The sequence below is a fragment of the Thunnus thynnus genome, chromosome 2 (genome assembly GCF_963924715.1).
Source record: "Thunnus thynnus chromosome 2, fThuThy2.1, whole genome shotgun sequence".
NCBI lineage: Eukaryota > Metazoa > Chordata > Actinopteri > Scombriformes > Scombridae > Thunnus > Thunnus thynnus.
In genome coordinates, this window is record NC_089518.1 from 8,456,896 (window position 1) to 8,481,863 (window position 24,968).

At 39.9% G+C, this 24,968-nt stretch overlaps 1 protein-coding gene across 1 annotated transcript in view; it reads left to right on the plus strand.

Moving 5' to 3' along the window:
* Window positions 1-24,673, plus strand: part of tacr1a (tachykinin receptor 1a) — a 43,105-nt gene extending 18,432 nt beyond the window's left edge. Inside the window, exons 3-5 of the mRNA XM_067601969.1 lie at window positions 9,023-9,173; window positions 12,454-12,650; window positions 16,616-24,673. Of these exons, the coding sequence (XP_067458070.1) occupies window positions 9,023-9,173; window positions 12,454-12,650; window positions 16,616-16,961 (694 nt within the window). The 3' untranslated portion in view covers window positions 16,962-24,673. The remainder of the gene's footprint in view (window positions 1-9,022; window positions 9,174-12,453; window positions 12,651-16,615) is intronic.
* The last annotated feature ends 295 nt before the right edge of the window (window positions 24,674-24,968 follow it).

Below are 24,968 nucleotides of genomic sequence, written 5' to 3' on the forward strand. Positions count from 1 at the left end.
GGATAAAGTATGCGTGTCAGTATGTGCTTGTCAGATAGTCGACCAGTGTCTGAAACTCCCCACCCCCCACACACCTTTATGACGTTAGAACTGGGGGAGCTTTCCAAAACCAACAACCCACTATTCTTGCTCACTTCACACAGTGATTGAACAGAGGTGTGGAGGTGAGTAGTGAGCAGGGTTTGTGTACACACACTACAAATGCCTTCAAGGAAAATATTGTATGTCCAAAAGTATGTATTGTTATCCCTATATTTAAATGATTATTGCTCCACACCTTTCTCCATAATGGCCGGCCTTAGACCTGGTCGGACATCACATCATACAAACTAGTTCATTTCAAGTATTATGACACCTAAACTCTCCTGTCCTGGATAAACGTGATTTGTTTTCAGGGGTGTAAGAAATATCAGAACAGGACTTAATTGAAAAATTGTTATCTAATCTGACAAATCCTGGTTCCAAGTGCCACACCACAATGGTTCTGGGGATGGCTTTCACCATGAGATGATGGACCCATCATGCATGGTTACAGCTGCACAGTGGGGGAGGTGTTAATGGTTTGGGCAGCATTGCACAAGCTCCATTAATACCTTGATGCCAGAGCCAGCCTTAACACAAAAGCACACCAGCTTCTTCCATTCATGGCCATTATGTACCCTCAAGGGATTGGGTGCTTTTAATGCTTTTTGGTGATAGTGCAAGAGTCGTCGGTTAGGGGAACATTCAGGTAGATGAGCTGACGACCACAGTCCCTTGATATCCACTTAAACCTGTCGGATGAACTTAAAGGCAGTCTCTGAAGGAAGGAGCATCCACCTATCAAGCTGGTAGTTGTAGTTTTAACACAAGACACCACAGGTACATTGTTGTGTCACTGCCATGACTTGTGGCAGCTGGTTCAATGTGGTCTTCATTGACTGACTTCATTGACTCTCCTAACCCCTAAGCAATGCTCTCCAACCTAACCTTTAACCCTTACTCTAACACAAACCTTGATCCAAGTTCTAATTTTAACCAAACCAATGACCCCATTACAGCAGTGAAAATCAATAAAATTAGCTCAGTTTGGAGAGTTCTCCTCATCTTTTTATCCTTGAGAGAATATTTGTTTCTTATAAGAAAAGAAATACAAGAACACGTCTTCAACATGGATGTTGAAGAAGGACACACATACACAGAGTGGATACACATATTACAGAAAATCGATACATACAGAGGAAATCACAGACTGAGCACACCTTGTCCTTTGTGGTCCCTTACCACTAAATTGGGCTTCGCACAACATGAGCCTGTTATTAGTGCCAGTAAGGCAGTGTGGAGCAAGGCATCCTGTTACCGCCAGTATTCTTTTGCCTCTGCTGGCAGGCAAAGTCAAAAGAACAGCTGCCTTTCCTCCCAGTGCACACATTCATTAATTATGTATACTGATACAAACACCCATATGTTTAAATAAGCAGGCGCATGCACAGTTTAATTATGCATATCACATGCATTTACTTCAATAACGTGCACTTTATCTCTCATAGACTGTACTGTTGAATAGATGTTGATATAATATTGAACCGAGCGTGAGCTCAGTCACCTCTATTTATTGTCATTCATTCAATATTTGCTTGGCATGTTTGCATTGGCGTCCATGTTCACACTTGCACATTCACACACACTCCAACAGCCAAGAAATAAAGACATGTGAAGCATGTTTGTCTGCTGGGGAAGACAAGAGGCAGCAGCACCAGAAATTAAAACAATATAAGTTACCGTGTATAATTTGTCAGTGCGTCCGTGAGTGAGGTTTTATTGATTCAGTTTGTATGACAGCAAGGCGACATAGTGCAGCTTCTATCCCCTAAAGCGTAATCCATCAGTGGGAGTAAGGGTCTGCCGGGGCCCTCTGGGGACACAGGCTCTGTCAGGGAGTTATTACAGGGTTCAGCCAGTCTTGGCTGACTGTAAATGAGAAAAACTGCATGCACAGAACTTGTGCTCTCCTGATGTGTAGTAGGACCAGTGCAATCCTGGGCCAGGGGTCACCCCCATCAATTTACTTCACTGCAACAATGCTGCTGTTCCCCTTTTACTTTAGAGTGTGTTTGGGTCTTCAGAGTTCAGCATTTAAAATGTTTTATAACACGGAACCTCATTTGTTCATTTAACTGTAGTCATTAATTCAGAAGTTCAGTTTACGCCAAGTACTTCCAAGCCAAGTTATAATTAAAAGTCCTTCTGTTTATGGTCAGGTTCACAGTATTTGCAGCCTTAAAGAGGTTTTCTTGTAAGTGTCTTTGCTGGCACGTTACTGTTGCCAAATGTCAATCAGTGAAACAGCATGAAACCAGTGACAAGAATGTGTATCAAGCACGTGCACCCTAATGTGCACACATGTGATCCAAACAAAATGAGTGTCCACTCCCAAAAACATTGCTCCATTAGACTACTAGTGGTCAAAAACTCCACAGGTACCAGTTTAAGTTTTATTAAGATGTAGTAAGGATAACTTTATAAAAATGTGACATATGATTTGGACTGTTTATGGATGAAGTTTGGTTTGCTGGAGATCTTTTCACAGATCTATTATAATGTGGATAAGCAACAATGTATTGTATATTTTTTACGTTCACCCTCAAACTGGTTTTGCAGTCACCTAATCTGATCTGAACATGTGACATTCACTACATTATTACATGTTGAAGTAACCTTCAGCTGTACCAAGATTAGGTAAGTCAAGTGCTCAGACTTGAGTCTTTTGTGCAGCATTATTCTGTTTAGTTTTAATAAAACATTTTCTCATTTACTTCAGGAGAGTGCATATAAATTACAGTCTAGACAAGTTTAATAACCTTTGTTTCAGGTCATTGCTGATATCTAAACAAAAATAACTGAACTAAAATAGCATTGGTTTCCTTCTATTATTTGTTTCCTGCAGTTGAAATGCACATGTAGAAACCTCTAACACCAGATGAAAAACACAAAAACTGGAAATATAATAACTGAAATAACAAACCACATTAAGAAGCAGCTTTGAGGTCCTGAGTTTTAAATCCTGACCTACATCTGTTTCAGCTGTCAGAGGTTCACACCATTAACCAGATGATCCCTTGTGCTCTGAATGCAGGACATATTTTCCAAACTATGAAGTGATTCTCCAAATACCATTGCACTGTCAGCAGTGCTGAACTTTATAAAGGCAAAGAGGAATAACAGAACTGTACAACAGAACCACCATTTCAATCCTCAGAACATCGATGGTTTAGCTACCAGTCCATGCTGGGAACATTTGTTGCATGTCGTTCTCTCACCTCTAATTTCCTTTTATCTCTCCTCTGCCAACAAGCAAATAGATACATAAAATACCCTAAAAAATTATTTTAAAAGAAAAAGGGCGTTCCAAGACTAAGAAAATAGTTTGAATAAAACTGAACTGGAGAAAATAAATACAAGAGTAAAATTATTTAAAATGTTTGCTTTTTATCAACTGATTGGGGGTAAAGAAAAAACCTCTAGTATGCTATTCTAGCAGTATTATTTATTGATGTAATCAGTTTGGTCCCTTTTGGTAATCTCTCATCAATAACACATTTTAGCTGCTGGATTAATTTTGTTGTGACACCAAAATCCAAGCAAAGGCTCTTTTTATCTTTGATGGCGCAACTAGTACCAACCATCATACCACCTACAAAGCCACTTTAATCATGTAAATCAGCAGCATCAGTAAATGAATACATCATCTCTGCTTGATTTACTCCTCTACCTCATGATTCACAGTCTGGAGGAGTACAAAGGAAGGAGCACTTCAGAAAGAATACATATGCCATTCAGACGGACACTTTTATCCAAAATGACAGCTGGTGTCCTGAGTGTATGAGTGTGTCATTTTCAGCATTTTTGTTTGTCTTTAGATTCAGAGATGCAGTCTGCAGAGATTTGTGGCTGTTCAGCAGTGTTGGAACATAGTTGGTTTGTCAAAGTGCTGACCCTGACAACATCTTTATACAGCCTGTAAGATGCAGCCTGATCCTGGCAAGTCACACTAACAAACCTGACGTTTTCAGGACCAGAAAGTAGGTTTGCTTATGACAGCAGCTTTGAAGAAACAAAAGCCTGATAGCTGAGAAATCACACACACTCACACACACACGCTTTAGAAAAAGCCAAGAAAGGAAATATGAGGCTTGTTGAACTGTACTCTTCTTTTTTCACACCCAGTTTGGAAAGTAACTTTCTTTTAGCTTTTACTAAGACAGATATATATATATATATATATATATCCATATCTCCTCCTCCTTGACGCTGGTGTTTGAGATGAAAAAGACATTTATCTCAGGCAATGGTAATGAATTACAAATGTTGACTACCTGTTTTTCTTTAAAGTGACATGTTTCCACTCTATCCTCTCTTTTTTCAAGTGTATTAGTAAGCTGTTATAACCAATTTCACACCTCTCTGACTATAAATCCAATGAAGGATTGCACAGAGAGAGCAAAAGAAAAATTAATCTGGTTACTTCTACTTTCATCCCAAAATTTTATTCAGCAAATAACAGTTGTGATATACAGTATATTTCCCATCCTGTTTAATCTAATTTAACTCTTGAGAAACACACTTAAACACATCCACGCAAACACACATGTAGACACATAGGGATTTACCTAAGAGGTTTCCTCTAAGCTCATTGCTCCTATGGGCACTTGTATGCATACAAATCACATTTCTACTCGTAAGTGGATTGCGGCAGCTTCCGTTTTCTCTGAATTGATTTTCCTCAGGCTTATGGTAAATGCTCTCTGTGGCTTGTGTGACCTGCTCCTGCTTGTGTTTGCTTTAGTTAAATAGGGTTTCATTACACCGGTGTGGCAAAAACGGTTGACTTCTCAGTTTAATTAAAGCTGAGATTAGATTTAACTGCATTCCTCCTCTGCACTCGTGTGAAAGGAGGGTGTGAAAAAGCACAGGTGTCACAAATAACATTAATAATGTTCCATTCAGTGGTGCCAGAGAACCCACGACCATAGCGCCGTCCCAATTACATTCAAATGTTAAGCACATTTTGAGTATGTGGTGGAATAGTGGCACAACTAAGTATACTTGAAAAAGTCAGTATGCATACTAAAGATGCTTGATAAGGAAATGGAGGAGCTGTGGACAGCGGTGAGACAGCAAGAAAGAAAGCTGTTGGAAATGAAACACAACAACATTAGAACAGCTTTTTCTTTGTGAAGTTTAATGGCGGAGGCATATCCGAGTGGCAGCTGCTGTTCATTAATGCATCATCTGTTGTTCGTACAAATTATTAGATTCATTTTTCTTATGTTAACTGCAAAAACAGAACAGTATGGCAATTTTACTGTAGTACATACTGTATACAATTAGTGTGTAGTATCAGTTAATGCAGTCATCATTAAGTCAAAATGTTCACAATGAAAAAGATTTACTAAGGTAATGGCAACATGCTGCATCAGATTTACTGTGCTTTGTTTTTATCGGGATCAAATCTTTACACACTTTAGACAAATTTATCTACAAACTGGAGGAATCTCACTTTCCTGCACCGTCATGGTTCACCTACACAGGTGTTTTCACTGACCTGGTTCGAACTTTTCTCATCAGTGTATGAATGTGTATGAACTGTGACATTTCCCTCACTCTCCACTGATTAGATTTTGCTCCAACTTCAATAATTTGAGAAACAGGGTTGGATTCATCTGGTTCCAGTCACAAACTGACTCCACCAAAAGTTCAATCTGATTGAACTTTGAAATGCAAAATCTCCAGTGTTCAGCCGGTTTGAGTTTGCGGAGGAAGTGACCTCTCATTCAGGAAATATTGCTTGGTCTTATATAAGAAGCTGTATAATTTGTGGAATGCTGTTCATGTGCTTTGTGCGACACCATGCAAGTTATTTTTGCCCGGCACAAACCGGCATTGTGATGGACAAGTTTATTACGGTATTACACAGACTTTTGGGACATCATATGATCCCAAACATGGCTGTACCCAACCGGTCTGATCAACCAGAGTAAAAGACTTTTCTCACAGAAAAAGCACAGGTGGATCTTAACACAGTGGAAAATGACTTTAATGATGGTTCTGTTCCATTTAGGTGTCCCAGTAAGTTACTGTACAAGGCACAATACAAGAGCCATGAAACCTGCACATGTAAATGAAATGGAGCCGAGATTCATGTTATTAATTGTATGTTAAAATGTCTGCTGTGAAAAAGATCTATTGAAAACACCTGCGTGGGCCTTTCAGACCATCCACCATCTAACATACTCAAACAGTTTTGCAGTCATGCTTTTTTATGACTCAGGATACTTTGCAGTATGGACTAAAACCTTGTTTGCAAATTCTCAGGGTCAAGTCTGTAAACCAACAGTCAACATGACATATTTAAGGTTAATGTCCAATTTGAGCTAAAACGTCTGTGTAACACACGGCTTTAAGTTTAATGAATGCAGGCTGAGGGGTTCTATAGACAACTTCCCTAAAAGCTGAAAAACAAACAAACAGACAAAAGCTTCTTAAAACACGATCTAATAAGCTCTTGAGAGCATTTTCAATTGACTTAATTGATTTCCTGTATTTTACATCCACTTAATGTTGAGGCAGCCCCGCTGTAATTATTGGATTTGGATGAAAGAGTTCAGAAGAAAGGACTGAGTCAACTACAAACATACTTACAAAGACAATAGAGTGACAACACTCCCCCGCAGAGAGGGCTTAAGAGGCATATTTATTGTCTCATTTCTCTTAAAATTTACATCCATGGCTTTACTTTGTGGAACCTTGTTTATTGCAGCCAATATATCTGAATATAGCAGGACTTCATCAGGGATTGTTTTTTAAAACTGTAGTGCTCAGTGAGGCCTACAGGGCAAACTGGTGTCTGTCTATATCTCACAAGTTTTAACTGATCCCTTCAGGCTGAAGGGATCTCATACCTTCAAAGCTCCGATATCTCCTTTGATCTCTCTGTGTATCTCTACGTGTGTGCGTGTATGTCTCAGTTTGTGGTCATTTTTTTTTTTGATGAAAGCCCCTGTGCTCCGGGGGATTCAGTGGTATTAACATAATTGTAGTTAATTGCCAAGGAAATGGCCTGTGAGGCTCATCTGCAGGGTTTGCAGAGGGGAAAACAGATTGTCCCTCTGTGGATGCTGGAGTCATATGGTCTTTCCTCTCTGAACACGGTTAAACACAATATACACACACACACACACACACACTACACAACTCAGAGTGATATAATATAAATTTTCCACCTTTTAATGGACATTAAGGCATGCACACACACATACACACAGATATACACAAATGAACTGACATAAAGATAAAGAGTTCGGTCTAGACCTGCTCTATGTGAAAAGTGCCCTGAGATGACTTTTGTTGTGATTTGGCGCTATATAAATAAAAATTGATTGATTAACAGGCACACAGGGAGTCACAGGATCAAACACTGTGTCTGTGATAAATCACCACATCATTAGCTAAATACTGAAACTGTCATATTTAATCATTTCATAAAGGGTTTAAATTCATTGGACAGTTATTGGAACAGAGGTCTAAATGCTGCCCTTAAACTGTGTTACAAAGCTAAAGCATTTCTGAGTCCTCCGGCAAACACACTAATGATGATTGATTCAGCCTTCGACTCCAATGACTAACTTTGTTTCTTACTACTTGCTGTGTCAGTGCTTCAGGGTTAGATGGGGAGTTGGCTGGCTGGAAAATGGATTCAGAGACCTTCTATTAACTAGGAAATGCCCACAGCCAATGAAATACCTTTAAAACAAATATTAGACTGTGAAATGTGCACTGCACAGAGGGCAATCCTTTATATTTGTTATTCACCACATCACTATACCCTGACTTAAAGCTGCTACACTTTGTACCATCTATTGGCTCAGCGTTTTGATGTACAGCTCAAAACTTTATTGTTTTGGGTCACTCTGACTGCTCTTATTGGAGTTGTTTCCACAAGCAGCAAGCAGCAGTTTTAAACCGATGAACCCACTCTATGCTACCTGCGTCAAACAGCAGGCACTTAGCAATTTAGCAACTAGCTGGTGAACATAGTGGAGACAGACGTTTCCCTCAGGAGTTGTTATATATCAAATGAGAGTTAAAAGAAGACTAAATGGTGGGATTTCATTCATAATCTGGCCAGAAACACATTCCAAACACATGCTAATGTTGATCCATGTTTGCTGGAAATGCAAGTAGGCAACCATTTGCTAGTACTTTAGCCAACCTGAGGTGATTACAGCTTTTTGTGATGCACCTGAACATGAAAAAAACAATTAATGCAAGTTCAAATATTAGCTGTCAGCACAAATGTTTTACCTCGTTGTCTCCTTCTGTTGGTATGTTATACAAAGCACTTAACTGCTCTTCCATCATCAGACTCTTTATGCTATTATTGTTTTGATACCTGCCAAGGCTCTTGGTGGCTGGCAAATTCAGAATCCATTTTATTGATCTGAAGAGCATTTGAGAGCTTATGATCATAGCTTACCTCATAAAGCCTTAAGAACAAATACGCAGAAAAGCTTCAATATGTGATTCATTTACTCAGATGATGTCAAATTGTACACCAGAAATCACGTTATTTTGCATACTTACCATTTTTGTCCATATGCTCAGAATCAGAGACCTTTTTCACAGCAGACACTCTGGCTTGTCAAAGCAGGAAAAGCACAGGTGTAACTAATAGCATTAACAACGGCTCTGTTACGTTTACAGGTCCCAGTAAGTCATGGGACTGGAGCACCTCAATGACACGCAGCCATTATGCATGTTAGTTACACCTGTGCTTTTATTGCTATGACATTTCAAAGTTCTGTCTCCTTACAGTTGATTTTTTGTTTTTTGTTTTCTTTTAATATAATTTACGAGAAATGATGGTGGCTCATGATATTTATGAATCAGGTATAGGGGTCAAAACAATGCATTGTGCTGTATTTTATTCATTTATTGAGATTGATACATCATAAATAATATGAGTTTGGCTGTGTTTTTATAGGTACTATGTGTGTGTGGCCATCCTGATCTACTTTCTTCCCCTGCTGGTGATGGGTTGTGCTTATCTGGTGGTGGGACTGACCCTCTGGGCCAGTGAGATCCCCGGAGACTCCTCTGACCGCTACAAGGAACAGCTGACCGCCAAACGCAAGGTAACCCGCGTTTTAGATAGCTGGCCACAGCTTTGCTAATGTAATCAGATTACTCTAACCTTATCACACGCACTCCTGCGCAGGCCAATCCTGAATAGGATGTGGCTGATGATAAAATAATCATCACAGCACCATGAAGCTGAGTCCCTGCCCTCTCCTTTCATCCTCTCTTCCTTGGTGGTTTTCCAGCCCAACTCTACCTCTATCTTCCTTTTTGGCATCCGTTCTCCTTCCTTATATCCTCTATCTGTTTCTTTTGTTTTCCATTGCCCATGCTTGTCAGGTGTGTTCACTGTGTCAGTGTTGCAGTTCCTTAGAGAATACTCTCCTAATGAAGACACTTGCAGAGAGTCGCCTCTCTGACCCTAAAACATATATGATGCTTTACACTGCCATATTTACAAAGGTGTCTCTGCACTGATCAGTCCCTACAGGTCAGTGTGATAGACTGTGGTAACATTGGCTCCACTGACTGTATTTTATTCTGTTTGACTTTAGTTTTCTATATTTTTGAATGTTCTTTCACTTTATATCTTGTATTTATTAATTTCTTAATTACTCTGCTTTTAGGCACGCTAGTGGCATGGCTATATTGATGGCAATGTAGGTCAGTCAGTCAGTCAGTCGACCACTTTGGTCCAGACTGAAATATCTCAACATTAGCATGGTAAACACAAGCCCCCAGGAAGAGTGCTGGGCCATGAAACCAGTTTCACATAGTGGACAAACCGTGTAATTACAACTTCCAGCACACGATCATTGGAAAAGGAACAGCTGTAGAACAGTAAATACATATTTTGGAGCCCCATAATCCCTGAAAAATGACTTGTTTTATTATCAGGATTTGATCCATTTGGTCCAATAACATTTGAAAAGTCTAGAAGAGCCATACGATTAAATTAGTTTAGTTCAGTTCAGTTTCAGTTTTAGTTTTATTAATTATATGTAGGTTAACACAGGGTCAATGGGAAATGTGTTGGATGAGAAAACAGGTCAGCTCAGCAATAAGAGCACTAGTCATAAAATATAAGATTTAAAAAGATGGGATGAGATATAGATAAAATATAACACTATATACATATATGAAAATGAGGATTTATGTATATACAACAGTTTTGCACATTGGGTATTTACCAGTCCTGGTTGATGATGGTGCACTTTTTATGTAAGCAGTGCAGTGCAGTAAACAGCAGACAGTGCAGACAAGCAGGTAAGCTAAAATGCAATGTGGAATATTTAGATATATGAGTTGAGAAGCATGATGGCCCGCTGGAAGAACTGTCCTTAAGTCTGGTGGTATGTGCGGCCATGCTCCTGTATTGTCTGCTAGACGGTAACAAGGATAACAGTCTGTGTGCTTGGCAGCACAGTTGTAAGTGAGCAGGGATTACAGGAGGGGCTGAGCTCCCAGCCAGTGGTACACCCATGTTGAGGATCAGCAGAGTAGGTGTGGCAACTGATTCTCACCACCTGGGGCCTACCCATCAGGAAACATCCAGCTGCAGATGGAGGTCTCCAGTCCAAGATCAACAAGCTTAGAGGCGAGTTATGAGGGAATGATGGTGTTGAATGCTGAGCTGTAATCAATTAAGAGCATTCTCACGTATATATTCCCTTGTGTCCAGGTGGATAAGTGCAGTGTGTCCCCCCAAGGTGATGACATCATCCATGGCTCTGTTCGGTCTGTATGCAAACTGCAGAGGGTCCAAGGTGTCAGAAAGGGAGGAGCGGATGTGGATTTTGACTCATTGCAGGCGCTATGTTGTCCACATCAAACCTAGCCTAAAATATGTTTAGCTCGATTGGGCTAAAGTGCGTGATGCAGCATAATCCACTCCACATGTGTCTGGGATCAAAGCTGTAGTAGTTGGACTCCGCTTTGTCCCTGTGGGCCCTCTTGGCATCCCTGATGGACTTCTGGAGGTCATAACGGGCTGCTTTGTAGGTATCAGGGTCCCCTGAGTTGAAGGCTGAGTTTAGCACAGATCTCCCGGCTGACCCAGGGTTTCAGGTTGGGGTCGGTGCAGACAGTGGCCTTTGGAACATCGTCCACAACTTGACAGAGTCTGAGACTGATGCTGCCATTGGCTGCGTCCTCAAACATCTGCCAGTCAGTTGTCTCAAAGCAGTCCTGTAGACCCCCTCAGCCTCTTTCAGGACTGCTTTGTTTATCTCCATTCAAGTGAGTGGCTTGGCCAGTGAAAGTCTCTAGTGTGCATGCCCTATGGGTCTAAAAATGTGGAAGCGTGAGCAACATCTGAGTAATTTCTTTACAGCCAGAAGCCGATATTTTGCCTTCATGCGCCAATGAGCAATTTTCATAGGCATGAACAGGGTGCCGTCTTTAAGTCCAGTATCCAGATCTTCTTAATATATCCACGGGTAACCATTATATCTGCTACACATGTTAAGCATGCTAATGTTAGCAGTCAATCAAAGCATTGCTGTGCCTCAGAGCCACTAGCATGTCTGTACACTCTACTTTAAATTCCTCATTAACAGCCTATTTCAATAATGTTTTCTAAAATGCTTTCACATAAAGATGAATACAAATACATTAACATGGAAATTGCCAAATGTTCTATAGAAACTAATGAGCATACAACTATGATGGAGCCTTATACTGTATTAATCTCTTAAGAATTTTATATGAACTGCAAAATCACACAAAGAGCCAGGTCGTAATTGTTTTCTTTTCTTTATTTATTGATTGCACAGATGTCTTCATCATGTTACCTGTTCATGACATCAGTCCAGCCTCTACTCTAATGAGGCAGCCTGACAGATCTGTTACATCTGTCCATGTACATTATATTCAAATCATGCTCGTAGGTGCTGCCTGTTATTGACACTGCTAATGATGTGTCTATGTGCATCAGATTTCTATTCTGATAGACAGAAAGTTCAAAGCAGCTGAGCTTTTTCACGGATGGACAGATTTGTTGCCACTTGTTTAGCCAACAGAGAGGCTTGTTAAAGGAAAGAGAAGGTGAATGATGAGTCCTCAGAGGAGACTACCAATGCAGTGCAGCATGTCTCATCATCAAAACATTACAAAAACAAGAGGGAAATTGACAATACCTGCTCTAACAATGTTGTGAATGTTGGGGTTTTTTTCTGGATCTATCATTTATGTTGCAAGCATTCTGTTATACTTAACAGGTTTTTAGCTTTGAGTCTGAAAAGTACATGGACCTTGGTGAAATCCACAACGTATGGAAGTAGAGAAGCAAAGCGGTAAAAATGAAGACAAAACGGTGCTGTTGTGTTTGTGCGGCAGGTGGTGAAGATGATGATCGTGGTGGTGTGCACGTTTGCCATCTGCTGGCTGCCTTACCATGTCTACTTCCTGCTGCACCAGTTCTTCCCCGAAATGTTTGAGGAAACGTTCATCCAGCAGGTCTACCTGGCCATCATGTGGCTGGCCATGAGCTCCACCATGTACAACCCAATCATCTACTGCTGCCTCAACGACAGGTCAGTCAGCACCGTCACACACACACACACACACACACACACATACACACATTTAGATTTATGCTTTACTCTACTATTGGGAAATTCTCAAATATTTAGCTCCACTGCAGAGAGAACCAGGCCTTGAAAGTGTCTTATATTATTACTAAGACCATTTTAATTTGCTGTTACTGCTGTTTGCTGTTAATGTAAACTCCACATTTCTCCATGTTGTCCTGTTTGAGTTTTTCTTTCTAACAAAAAAAGCACAGTTCTCACCAGTTCATTCATTTTTATGTTTGGTGCCACTGTCAATGAAACTCAACACTTGGTGTTTTCACATTTAAAGAATTATAGTAACTTATAGCAACTCCATCTTTTAATTTGAAGATTTCTAACTTTGAGAACACATAATAATTAACATGCACATGTCTTAAATGCAAAGCAGTGTGAGTTTCAGTGCATCAAAATTAAAACTCTTGTACTTTAGCAGGGTTGTTCCTACAGTGCACCATCTGTCTGACGAATGCTATTGTTGTTCTCTTTGCTAACGGAAAAACAGAAAAAACTCAAGACAGAATATCTAAGAAGTAATGTGTGGATGTGTTTGGAATTCAACGACATAGATGGAAAAAGGTTGGTAATGGTTAGGCTGTTAGCTGACTGTAAAGTGAAACTGCTTTACAGTTACATTAGCTTGAAACTCAAGTGAGGGAGCAGCGGCGCCACGAATGAACGGAGACATATCAATTCAATAACATAGTTTAGAATAAATGAGGCTTCGAGTTGCATTTGAACTGATTCAGACAAATTACAAGTTAGTTTGAATTTGTTTGAACTTCTTTTTTGGAGAAGGTGACAGCCCTTGTACACCATATTATTTTGTCTACACATGATCTTCAGGGTGATGTCTTGAGGTTGTTTCCAGTTTCCTTATATAGAGTCCAGCAAACAGTCATTTCACTTATAAATCATCATAGATATTAAGTATACAAAATAACATGACAATAATCTTTTACAATAGTTTAAACAGAATATCTAATAAGAAAACAACCATAAATACATAACATGCAGCATTAAAATACAGTATATAACTGTACTAACTATAGTAATCACTGGATGCAAACATTGAATCTCCATTCTTCAATACAAAGCTGCAAACTGCAAACTCTCAACCCAGCTTTTCAAACTACCTTTTACAAAAACAGTATAAAATCTCCTCCATCTTTTAATACTTATGTATAATCCTAACTGTAACCAAAGCACCACTCTGATGAAGGCAAGATAAAAACAACATGTACTGAATAAAGCAACGTGTATGAAGAAGAGTTGTTCAAAAGCTTTTAATATGAAATGTGCAGGAATGAACAAAAGAACAGCAAAGTAGTTCAAGTAATTGAAGTCAGTTAGTGAATGACAACAGTATTGTTAACTACAGTTATGCTATTTGAGAGTCTGTCATTGTTTGAATACCGGCTGTTATTGTAGAATTTACTGTACTGTTAATTATGTCAGAATGTAATTATTACATTTATAATTTCCTCCTGATTCTACCTTCATGTCCATTCAAAAATCATAAAAAGACAAGTTTCTCATTCTGTGAGACTAAAATACAGTGTCCAATAGATTGTTTGTCTTGTGACAAGATGAAGTAAAGTAAAGGAATAGTCTTCTCTCTTTTTATACTTCTTCTCTCGTTTTTTAACAAAAGATGACAACTGTTCAGGGGGAAAAATGTTTTTCCTTGTTTAGCAGCAATCATATTCTCACACACTCGGGTACACACATCACAGCGCACTATCACATCATCTGCCGCTCCCTCAGTGATAAGCAGCTGAAAACTACGCCACAGTAGAGAGGCTGCTTATACTCACGTTGATCAAACAACAACAACAAAACAAACTCTCCACACCTCTGAGACTGAAGTTAGAATAAACTTCACACTTTAAAAATGCATCTCTGGAAGCGGCTGAATCACACTGTGAACATCAATAGTTCACTCTCAAACTGTGGTGAACTAGCATCCTGCCTGTCAACAAACATGTCACAAAAATGAATCTAAAGATCATTATTTGGCAAAATAAAGACAGATGGTCAACTCGGCTTTTTGTGTTTAATCAATCATCTCCCACCGTCTTCCATCACGGCCACCTGTTAATTGTCTTAGTGCTGTCAGAGAAATGAGATTTCACACTTGGGTGTTTTCGCCTTTGATATTCATTAAGTCCTAAAAATGAAAATATGTGGGTTGGATGGCAGTGAGCTGAGGTTTAGTCATAATTCTGTACAGTATATCGACTGGCCTTTGTCTCTATCCAGTGATGGCTCTCTCTTCTCATTTTTCATCAATCTGTTCTCATCTTTCTCAGCGATTGACATTTCCCCTTTTCCCTCCTTCTTCTCTGCCTGCCTGAGCTTTGTTTGTGTTTGTGTGTCTGCTAACGTGAGGTGTTTCCATTCAGTTGTCAGCTGCTCGTAATTTCTTCCTCTCAAGCACAATGATTTTTTCTATCTCCTCTGTCTGTGGTTTTCACCATTTCTATGCAACAATTAAAATCTAAATTAACACCTGCAGAACACCATGTGCTGGTAAAATTAGTCTTTCAGTAAAGGTCATCAGTAATTGTCACATGCGACATTTGGTGTTAATTAACATTAGAATGCTTCAGTAACACACAGTTTGTGCTCTTTGGTTGTTTTTCATGTCTCTATCAGTCACTGTACATTTAACAGTTAACATACAGAGACTGTATCAGTCAGGCTTCTGTCCATCTGTCTGTCAGCTGAATATGTACATGTTTAAAATGATGAAACTTTGTCAGTCTGCTGTTTGGTGCTGGACATATATAGTGTGTATATAATAATCAGAGTTTTTTCAATGAAAACAGCTGTAAGATGCTAAAACATTTTGCAGAGCTGAAGGGAACTGTAGAGTTGAGTGATAATTCTCTTTGGGTTTCTCACTAAAAGTGACCCTTTTCACATTACACCCTTTAAAAAATAATAAAAATATGCTTTCAAGCAAAACTGTGCAACATTGGAAAGACAAAATAGTAGATTCTTCCTCTTATAAATGAAGAGCTGAATTCATAAGCTATAAAACAAACATTACAGCTTTACTTGATCTGATATGACCAGTAGCTTATGGTAGCTAATGTTGGCTAATTTCAGAAAACTTACAATAAATACTGATATGTTTTAACACTGACTTTTGATTACTGACACAGTAATCAAGGTAACCACTGGATCTGGTTTGTGGATCTGGTTTGTGTGGTTCAGCCTTCAGGTGTCCAGTTCAAACCAAAGATTCATAACGAGACAAGTTGAAACTCGTAGCTACTTGCAGCTACTTGCAGCTACTTGCAGCTACTTGCAATGCACCGGTCTGCAAAACCTGCCAGTTTACACCAATGCGACTAGACAAGGTGGTGTATCGTCTCCATAGCAACAACTCTCTCTACTTCCATTCTAACTGATGGCTTTTCAGGCTCTTTTTGGATATTATTTGTAGCATATTAAAATATGAATTAGTGATGGTGAGTTACTTGCTGCAGTTGCATTTCTAGCATAGATGAAACGAGGCTCTCTTCTCCTTCGTCCAAAACTCTGCTATTTTGATCAGCTGACAATTGCTGACTTGACCAGCTGAATTCACTACAAGCTAATGAAACTGGCTGTTGAAACAGGTACCATGTGCTCTAAAACCAGCCGCTGGAGACTTGACAAGCTGAGTTGCAGGTGACACCATCAGCCAGCTTTTCCTTGCAATGTTGCAATGTTCGGTTTCGTCTCACTATGAATCTTTGGTCTGAAGTGGGCTTAAAGGTAGTTAATCAATATGTAATGGAAGCCCTCACACATGTAAGCTGTTGCAGATTACTGTCATGGCAGGTATTCTTTCAGCACTAGCAGGTGAATCCAGGCTGAACCAGCTAAATATGCATAAACCAAACTAAATCAAATGAATGTGTACTTTTCCAACACAGGTTTCGTGCTGGTTTTAAACAAGCCTTCCGCTGCTGCCCCTGTGTCCCTCAAGGCTCTTACGAAGGCCTGGAACTCAAGTCCACCCGCTACCTTCAGACTCAGACCAGCGTTTACAAGGCTAGCCGGATGGAGACCACCGTGTCCACTGTTCTCCAGGGTGGGGACGACATGGAGCAGCCCAAGGTAAAGGTGACAGCTGGTCCAGGGCCTGGTGGGGCTGATGTTAGAGCCAGACCACATAGCTCCTCCCTGGACCTCACCTCGAATGGGTCATCATCCCGGAGCGTCTCCAAAACAGTTTCAGAGACGTCCAGTTTCTACTCCAGTAACAACCTGCAGGAATAGACCTCAAACACAGGCGGCATTATGTCGGACAGCAGGGACAGAGTGTGAGTTGACTGTTCTTTTCCCTGCATGTGTTCATGCAGATGGGCAGAGTGAATGTGTCAGTTTGTCAGACTGTGAATGTGTTTTTGATGAGTACATTGCCAGCGTTTCCACTGGAACATCTTGTTAGGTAATTTGCAAGTGAGACTAAGTTCCTGTTCACTGAGTGCTATCCTCACCCACAGCGCCCCTTGTATAAAGTACTCGTACTTCTTACAGTTAATGATCAGCAGCAAAAAGTGATGAACACTTCGACGACGTGAGCACATTCCAGTTCAAAAGCTAAACTGAAGCAGACGCTAGCGCTTTGAATCTTCACAGCTTCTGCTTGTCATATCAGCCTTCTCTCAGCGCAGAGCGAAGGTTCACACATCCTCAATCACACAAGCTGTGTGACTTCACACAGTCTATTTTGGCGTCGAGCTTTAACATGAGACCAGCATGCTGTGAACACAGTGGCTCCTCATCTTAACAGGGATGTTCTCTGCAAAGAGAGAGCTCGGAGACCTCAGGTTTCCCGAAAATTATCAACACCTGGAGTGGAGAGGAACTCTCTCCCCAAAAGATACTCTTTGAAAACAGAGGCAGATGTGTGGTTTCAGTTGAAAGGCTCTCCCAGAAGAGGTGGTGGAGGGAAGAAAAACAACAAAGCATAAACTCTGAACTTTGCATGCGTGTGCATCGTATATCAGCTGATCAGAATGCCAACTCCATCACCGAGCAGGACAAGTGCCCGTGTCTGGATGAAGGAGTGCTCCCAGGATCCCCTGCAGGCACTGCTGAAAAGTTCTGGCTGTCACCTGAACAGCTTTCAGCTGATTAAACATTGATTTTAACAGCTGGGAGCATCATCTCAACATCACAGAGATGCTTTAAATGCTTCAGAGGCAACAGCGAACCTCAAGTTTTACTAAAACCTGAGTTCCGGGTTAAATCCTCCATGACACCACTGAATCCAGACGCTGGTGTGTAGCTCTCAGATCATTCTGTGAAAGTAAGCAGACAAAATGTTCCAGTTTCCTCCTTTATCAAACACATGAAACTGGGTGGTGGCACCACTTTCAAACTGTGAAATATTGATGAAACTCTCAGCTGCTCTACCTTTCCACCTGGCAGTAACATGCACTCTGTGTCTTAATGCCATTTGGCTGGATTACCTTTATACCTGACGTTAACGTGTCTTCGGTACATACTTATATAGTTTCTTGGCTGTTTAATCTGTGTGCATTTTCTTGGATTTTTCATGGTTGTTAATGTGGCTAAAGTCACCTCTGACCACGTCTTCAGGTGGCTAAAGTAATAAGGTAAGCTTCTTTCATATATCTATATTTTACATGCTGTTTCTCCATCTAAATGCAATCCAGTCATTAGATGCATGTTAATATCAGGTTTAAAGGGCTTTGTAGAAGTTTCAGTGTGGAATGTGCACAGGAAGCCTGCTAGCTGTAGCTCTCTCATATACAGTGATGTGCCTTGCTGCTTAGCATAATGTCTGTAAAAGGGCAAAAGGAGCAGAGAAGCAGCTCACTCTGCTGGGGTCCAGGAAAAGGATTGTTAGATAACAGAGGCTACGGAAGCCCACTGGGACAAACTGTCTTAACCTCCTGCAGTGGTAAACACACACACACACACACACAAACATACAGAGGAACATACAAACAAACTGTCTTACTACAGTGGAAAATCTTATTACTTTCAACAGATTTGACCCAATAATCAAACTTATTGCAAGATATTTACTTGCCTGAGGTGAATTTCATTTGTAACCATTTGTTAAAAGAAGTCGAGTTAATTAATGCAAGCCAGAATATTTGTGGTTTTAAACTAAATCTGCAATATTGACACATTTGCTATGTGCACAGAACAAACACACAGAGTAAGCCACAGACATCCACCAAATAATGAAACTGTAATTTATCAGACACTGACACACACAGAAGGGGAACAAAACCCATTTCAATAAGTCTAAGTGAAGTATCTAAGTATAAAATTCATATTTTTCTTGAAACAGGGGAAACAAGTTTTGCCAAGTGGACTTGTTTTGCATTGAAAATCAATTATGTTTTGTGGAAAAAATATTATTTTTAGACCCAGTACTCGATCAGTACTAAATCATGTTCCAAGATGGATACACAACACATGCACACACTTACAGAGAGAGAGCACCTGCTAATACCCGTCATTCAACAGTCACACACAGAGAAACACTCTCCACAGTCCCCCCTGCTCACTCCTGCTCTATTCTCAGCACACAAAATCTGTTGTTATAAATTCCACCGTCAGCTGATGTAAAACTGAGGAGTCGATGTGAAGCAACATGACTTAACTGGCATCACAAAGACAATCAGTTTTATATCACTGTATTCAGATTACAAAACCTTGTCTTGGTGACATGGAAACATATCAACAACTAATGCTGAAGTAACAACAGAGGCAGGATATGTTGCAGGGACAACAGGAGGTCACATTCAGTGCAAGGAGAAAATCGAAGACATACAACAGACTTTAGACCATATTAAAAACCACAGCTGACGTTCCACTTCTTCACAGACGCTACAATACAAACTTTATGCATCCTGCAGAGCTTTTGGGAGATTAATGTCTTGGCTGAGTCATCAGTTCACTGATGAGAGCATGAAAATCACAGATCTCTGGCTTTGATGCTGCAGGCTAACACATTAACATACACTGTGTTGAATGATAGTCAATGACTTCCTATCGGAAGTAAGAAGAGAAGAGGAACGTCTACTACAAATATAATACACATTTGGTAAGGTAGTGGTTTATATGATATGTCATACAGATTCATCAGTTTTAAAAATGATATAACATTAACCAAATATATTACTTTAAGTGATGTAGGTTTGTTTTTGGACATCATGAAATCATTCACAGCACAGTGATGTACACAGCTGGAAACACAAGGATTTCCTTTGGAATACAGAGAAAAAATGTCATTATGTATAAAATATTTCATTGTCAACATAATGTCAAACAGTTTAGCCTGAGGACGTTCAACACGGGTCAACAGTGGCGTTTACTTGATATTCAAGGTGTGAACACATGACAGACAGCCAGCAGCAATGTACCAAGTTAAGTCATACTCTACTTTGAATTTATTGGTAACACTCTGTGATTAATAACATGCAGGGTGCTTGTAAGAACAAACAGTTGGGATTGTACCTGCTTTCCATTATTTACACCTTGCTATGACAAGGACTCCATAAATACACTGGTAGACAGCTGACAGGCCTGCAGGACATGACGCATGGACACAGCAGTTGTATATGTAGAACTGTTAGCAAGACCAACGCAAGACTTATTACCATACAATGGTGTATCGTTGGTGTCACTATAACTCAACATAGTGTGTGTACGGTATGCTCAGATGTTGTCTTGTAGTGTATTGTATGCTGCAGTGTTGCCAGTGATTTATTTAGTACAGATGAGTTGTAAAGTTTTAAACAGCAGTGACACAATATCTCCACTTTCTAGTGATGTTTTCCTTTCTTTTGATTTATGTAGCTGATGATTTTATTTAGCAGATGTATCATTATATTTCAACCACAGAGAACGTCATTGCGGTTGATGTTATTAAAACATTGTTATGTGATTGCATTATGAGTGCGACCTGCCCCCTCGGTGCCTCCTGCTGTGATAGGATGATTTGGAGTCAGTGAGTTGAATAGGAAAATGCTGTGTGTAAATTAGCTCATAAGTATACTGGAGTGTGGATGAGTTTGTTGTTGTCCTTATGAGGATCAATAATCTCTCAAGGACAGTAAGATGGAGAATGTTTTTTATTTCTCATCTCAACAACTTACATTCAGGTTTATGACCTGCTGAAAGAAATTCATAGAACAGGATTTGAACTATTTTGTGGGACTTTTTTTTTAATACATTATTTAAACTATCTTTGACACTAGATTACTGTTTGAACAACTTTTTGACCCAATCAAAGAACATTAAATTCAGCTTGTACAAACAAATGTACAAATGTACATGGAGTCATAACATGTACACCGCATTATAATATCAAAACAATTGTGAATCTCTCCAGTTGTATGGATGCAGCGTAACCTCAGAGCTCTTGGTGTAGCAGCTGTAGGTAACGCAGAAGCATAAATCCAGTTTAAGTGTAAAGCAAGAGTTTCCTTTTAACCTGTAAGCAGAGGATGACTCAACCAGGCAAATAAAGTTTAACCAACCCTGTCAAGGTGAAATGAATCTTGATCTGATTTTAGTCAGAGCAAGGTTAAAAATTCATATTAAATTTGAATCCCAAACAAGCCCACCAAATTAAATTTTAGGGGCAAATGGGGCCTAATTTGATACAGCATGTCCATTCATTATAATGTAGCATCAGCTGCCTGAGCCAGTGATGGGAATGTAAAAGTTGAGTGAGTACTGTGAGCGTGCTCTCCAAAAAGGACCAATCTTATCCTCTCATCTTTTTATTTATTTATTTTTCTGATTTGACCGCGGTACCCTAATCATAACCAGCAAGCCATGAATAATCCACACCCTGCGTCCTGAATGCGGAGTATGTTCCCTCGTACGCCCATCACTCGGACAGGTCAAGTGGAGCGAGTGAACGAGAGGCTGGGGCTTTAATGAATGTGTAATCAACTTTGTTCAACGAGTGCTCCTTAAATGAGCGTACGGCTGGCTTTCTCTCTCTCTCTCTGCCTCTCTAACGCACACACAGCCGTTGCTGATGAGAGCTGTAGCGATGGAGACAAAAGATGCCAGCTTGTTGCTGAGGAGAGGCGCCAGGCAGGCTACACAGCAGGGTGAATAGTCTCATCAGCACCATCTCTTCCTGTGTTTCTATCCATCCCTTGCTCTCCAATCATGCTAATTACAGCAGAGAAGTGGAGAGGGCAACCCGCCGAATACACACACATAATGTGCTATCAGGTCTTATCATTAAATAGGGTGAAAATCTGAAGATTGCTATATCAGTGACATGGGTACATGCTCAAGTGTGTGTGTGTGTGTGTGTGTGTGTGTGTGTGTGTGTGTGTGTGTGTGTGTGAGTGTGAGTGTGAGTGAGAAAGTGGGAACAGATTGGTGCACTTAGCTGCCACTGTGGCCTAAGTTGTTTGTGTTTTGAGTGTGCCAACACAACATAACTAGTCATTAATTGTCCATACATTCAGTGATACATCACCCACAGTGCACTTCATTGACAGAAACATGTTACTTATAAGAATGTGTACACATTTTGAGTTTAGAGTAAATGGCATTAGGTGTATCAGTGTATAAGTGAGAAATTCTCTGTAAGGGTCAAGGTGAAGAACAGCCTTTATATTTATAATCGATGTTAAGATGTGCGTCGCTGCAGTCACTCTCAGTATTGTTGCTTTGTGAAACTGCTCTAACTACCTACTCTCCGGTTTTCTTCATCTTGTACAAATGCCAACATTTTCAGTGGTATCTTTTGTGAATCTACTTCTGATTGTGACATTTTGAAAAAAAAAGAACTAACCTTGAACTATAATGTAGAAATATCTGTATCTGTGTTGTGTTGTAAATGAATAAATCCATGGAAGGATGTCCAGTATCACAGCACATGGGACTGTGGACTCTGTGTCCTTGGAGGAAAAGGCGGTTGGACTGTGGGGAAAGATGCCGACTCTGTGCCACAAAGACACATCTTACAGTACTAGTGCCTGTTATAATACATATACCTCTCCCTCATGCTGTGGGCTGTGTCTGAAAACTCACACTGGCAGACATGGATGGTAACTAAATGTCACTCATTTCACTGTGTTCCTCATACATGTGAAATTTAGTTCTAGCCATATTACATCTTTATTGTCATTTATGTCCTTAGTTCAATAAAAATGTTGAGAGGTTTGAATCTAAAGTCACTGTTGAAGTAAATATTCAGACAGTTCTGGTTTGGCTTCGTTTGGCTCTGTACTCCTGAACAGTGAATGTGAATATTGGTAATATTCTATATTTTTCTTATTGTTAACATATCCCTAATTTTACATTGATGTAGCTAGCTAGCTGGTAAACTGTGTAGGAAAATTCTTAATCCCACCTACTAAACTCTGATTGGTCCATGGAGAGCTGGATACAGTGTGTCACTCAGACTTATTGCCAGTTTGTCACGCTGGCCGTTCGTACTACTGCAGCCAAAATATCCCCTCAAGACCAAAAAGCATTTTGCCCATAAACCACCATTATAAAACTGTTGACAGGACACCCAAACTGCAAGCACAGACAACTATTACTCTTTGTTTCATGAATTTTTAATCCAAGAAGGTTTATATTTGCAAAAGTTTCCCAGAGCCTAGAATAGCAGGAGAAGGTTTGATGCACATATGCAGTGGGTCGAACAACACAGAACCAAATCCAGAAGCTAGACAACTTTTTTGGTTTATGCAACAGGCATGCAATTTCAAAAAATGGGTGCCACGTTGGAGTCCTGTATCCTGCTTGAATCACTGTACAGTTTTGATATGTGGGTGGTGGCTCAGACACCTGAAACCAGGCTAAACAAAAAAAAACAACGATGGATTAAGCCTGATAACATGTAATTGTATGAGTAGCCAAAGCCTGATATATCTTATTCCTCGTTGTCATAGCACTCCATTGTTGTCCAAAAACTATTAAAAACACAAAACATTCCTTCATTACCATGAACATACACTGTAGTTTATTTTTACTGCTGTAAAAACTCCCTGAATTACTAAATGTGTATTAATACACAGCTGAAAGTAGTCCCCCAACAAATGCACTATTTCCTCCTGTTAGCTGTTGTAGGGAACTTATAAGCCTTTTTTTCTTTTAAAAAATGAAACTATATATTTTGACCAGTGTTTAGTGGGAACCAGTGGGCTTGGTGCTGAGTGCTACAGGCAGGTTAGGGAAGCTTGACAGAGGAACATACTTTTGGTTTTGATGTTTTAATGGGATTTACTGACAATAAGAAAAATGTACACCATCTTTATCCTTTAAAGTGCTGACTGTCAGCTTTAATCCAACGATTACACTCTAAATAACCATGAAGAAATTGTAGCCCCAAGGATATAAGGCTACGGTTCTTACTGTTCCAGGTTTGCTTTTAAAACCCTCAATTACCCTTAAAGCTGCAAGTCAGCACTTTAACCTCATAGTCAGAGTCCAGTGGGCTGGAATATAGAGCCAAAACAATAAAAACATCCTACTTTCTAACTGCACTGTGTTATTGCTGTTATTGCACTGTATCAGTTCACGCTGTGTCTTTTATTGTGACTGAACATATAAACTGTACACGTATTGAGATATAACTCTGAAACATACACTGAGTAGTTACCATTTACAATCAGACACAGCCATGTGTGCTGGTCTGACTTCTGGATCGTATCGGTGTTTTTCTTGTGTCTATCATGCTTTTTTAATCCTCAGAGTCTAAGGTAGAGAAAGCATTTTAAATGGCTCTGCGTCTCCGAAACTTCAATCATGCTTTTGTCATTTGAAAAAAAACAAAAAACCAGTATATCTTGTGTATCTTTTCAATGCGAGTAGTGCTCTAAGGTGACTGTGTTCTCTATATCTGCCTCCATTGTTACTGTACAGTGGGTGTTTTTATCTGTGCTCTTTGCCAAAATCGGGGTGGAAATTTAATGTTTTCTATTAAAGAAAAAGAGTGATTACAGTGTTGATTTATAATTCCACATCGGGTTTGTGTCTTTTTCAATCGACAACTGTGTGTATCTGTGTGAAGGTGTGTGTGTGTGTGTGTGTGCTTTTCTCTATATCAAACAATAGTTGTAACAAAGGGATCACAAGTATCTGGCACAGAAAGTGCTGTGCAGCTTCAGTAATGTTCAGAGAGGGAATAGACAGGAAAACAATTTACTTTGTAGATGTATCTGGCACAGCTCGCTCTCTGTCTTTGTGAATCATGACCTTCAGTACGGGTGCACAGAGATGAGAGCGGGGGGGGGGGGGGGGGGGGGGGGGGGGGGG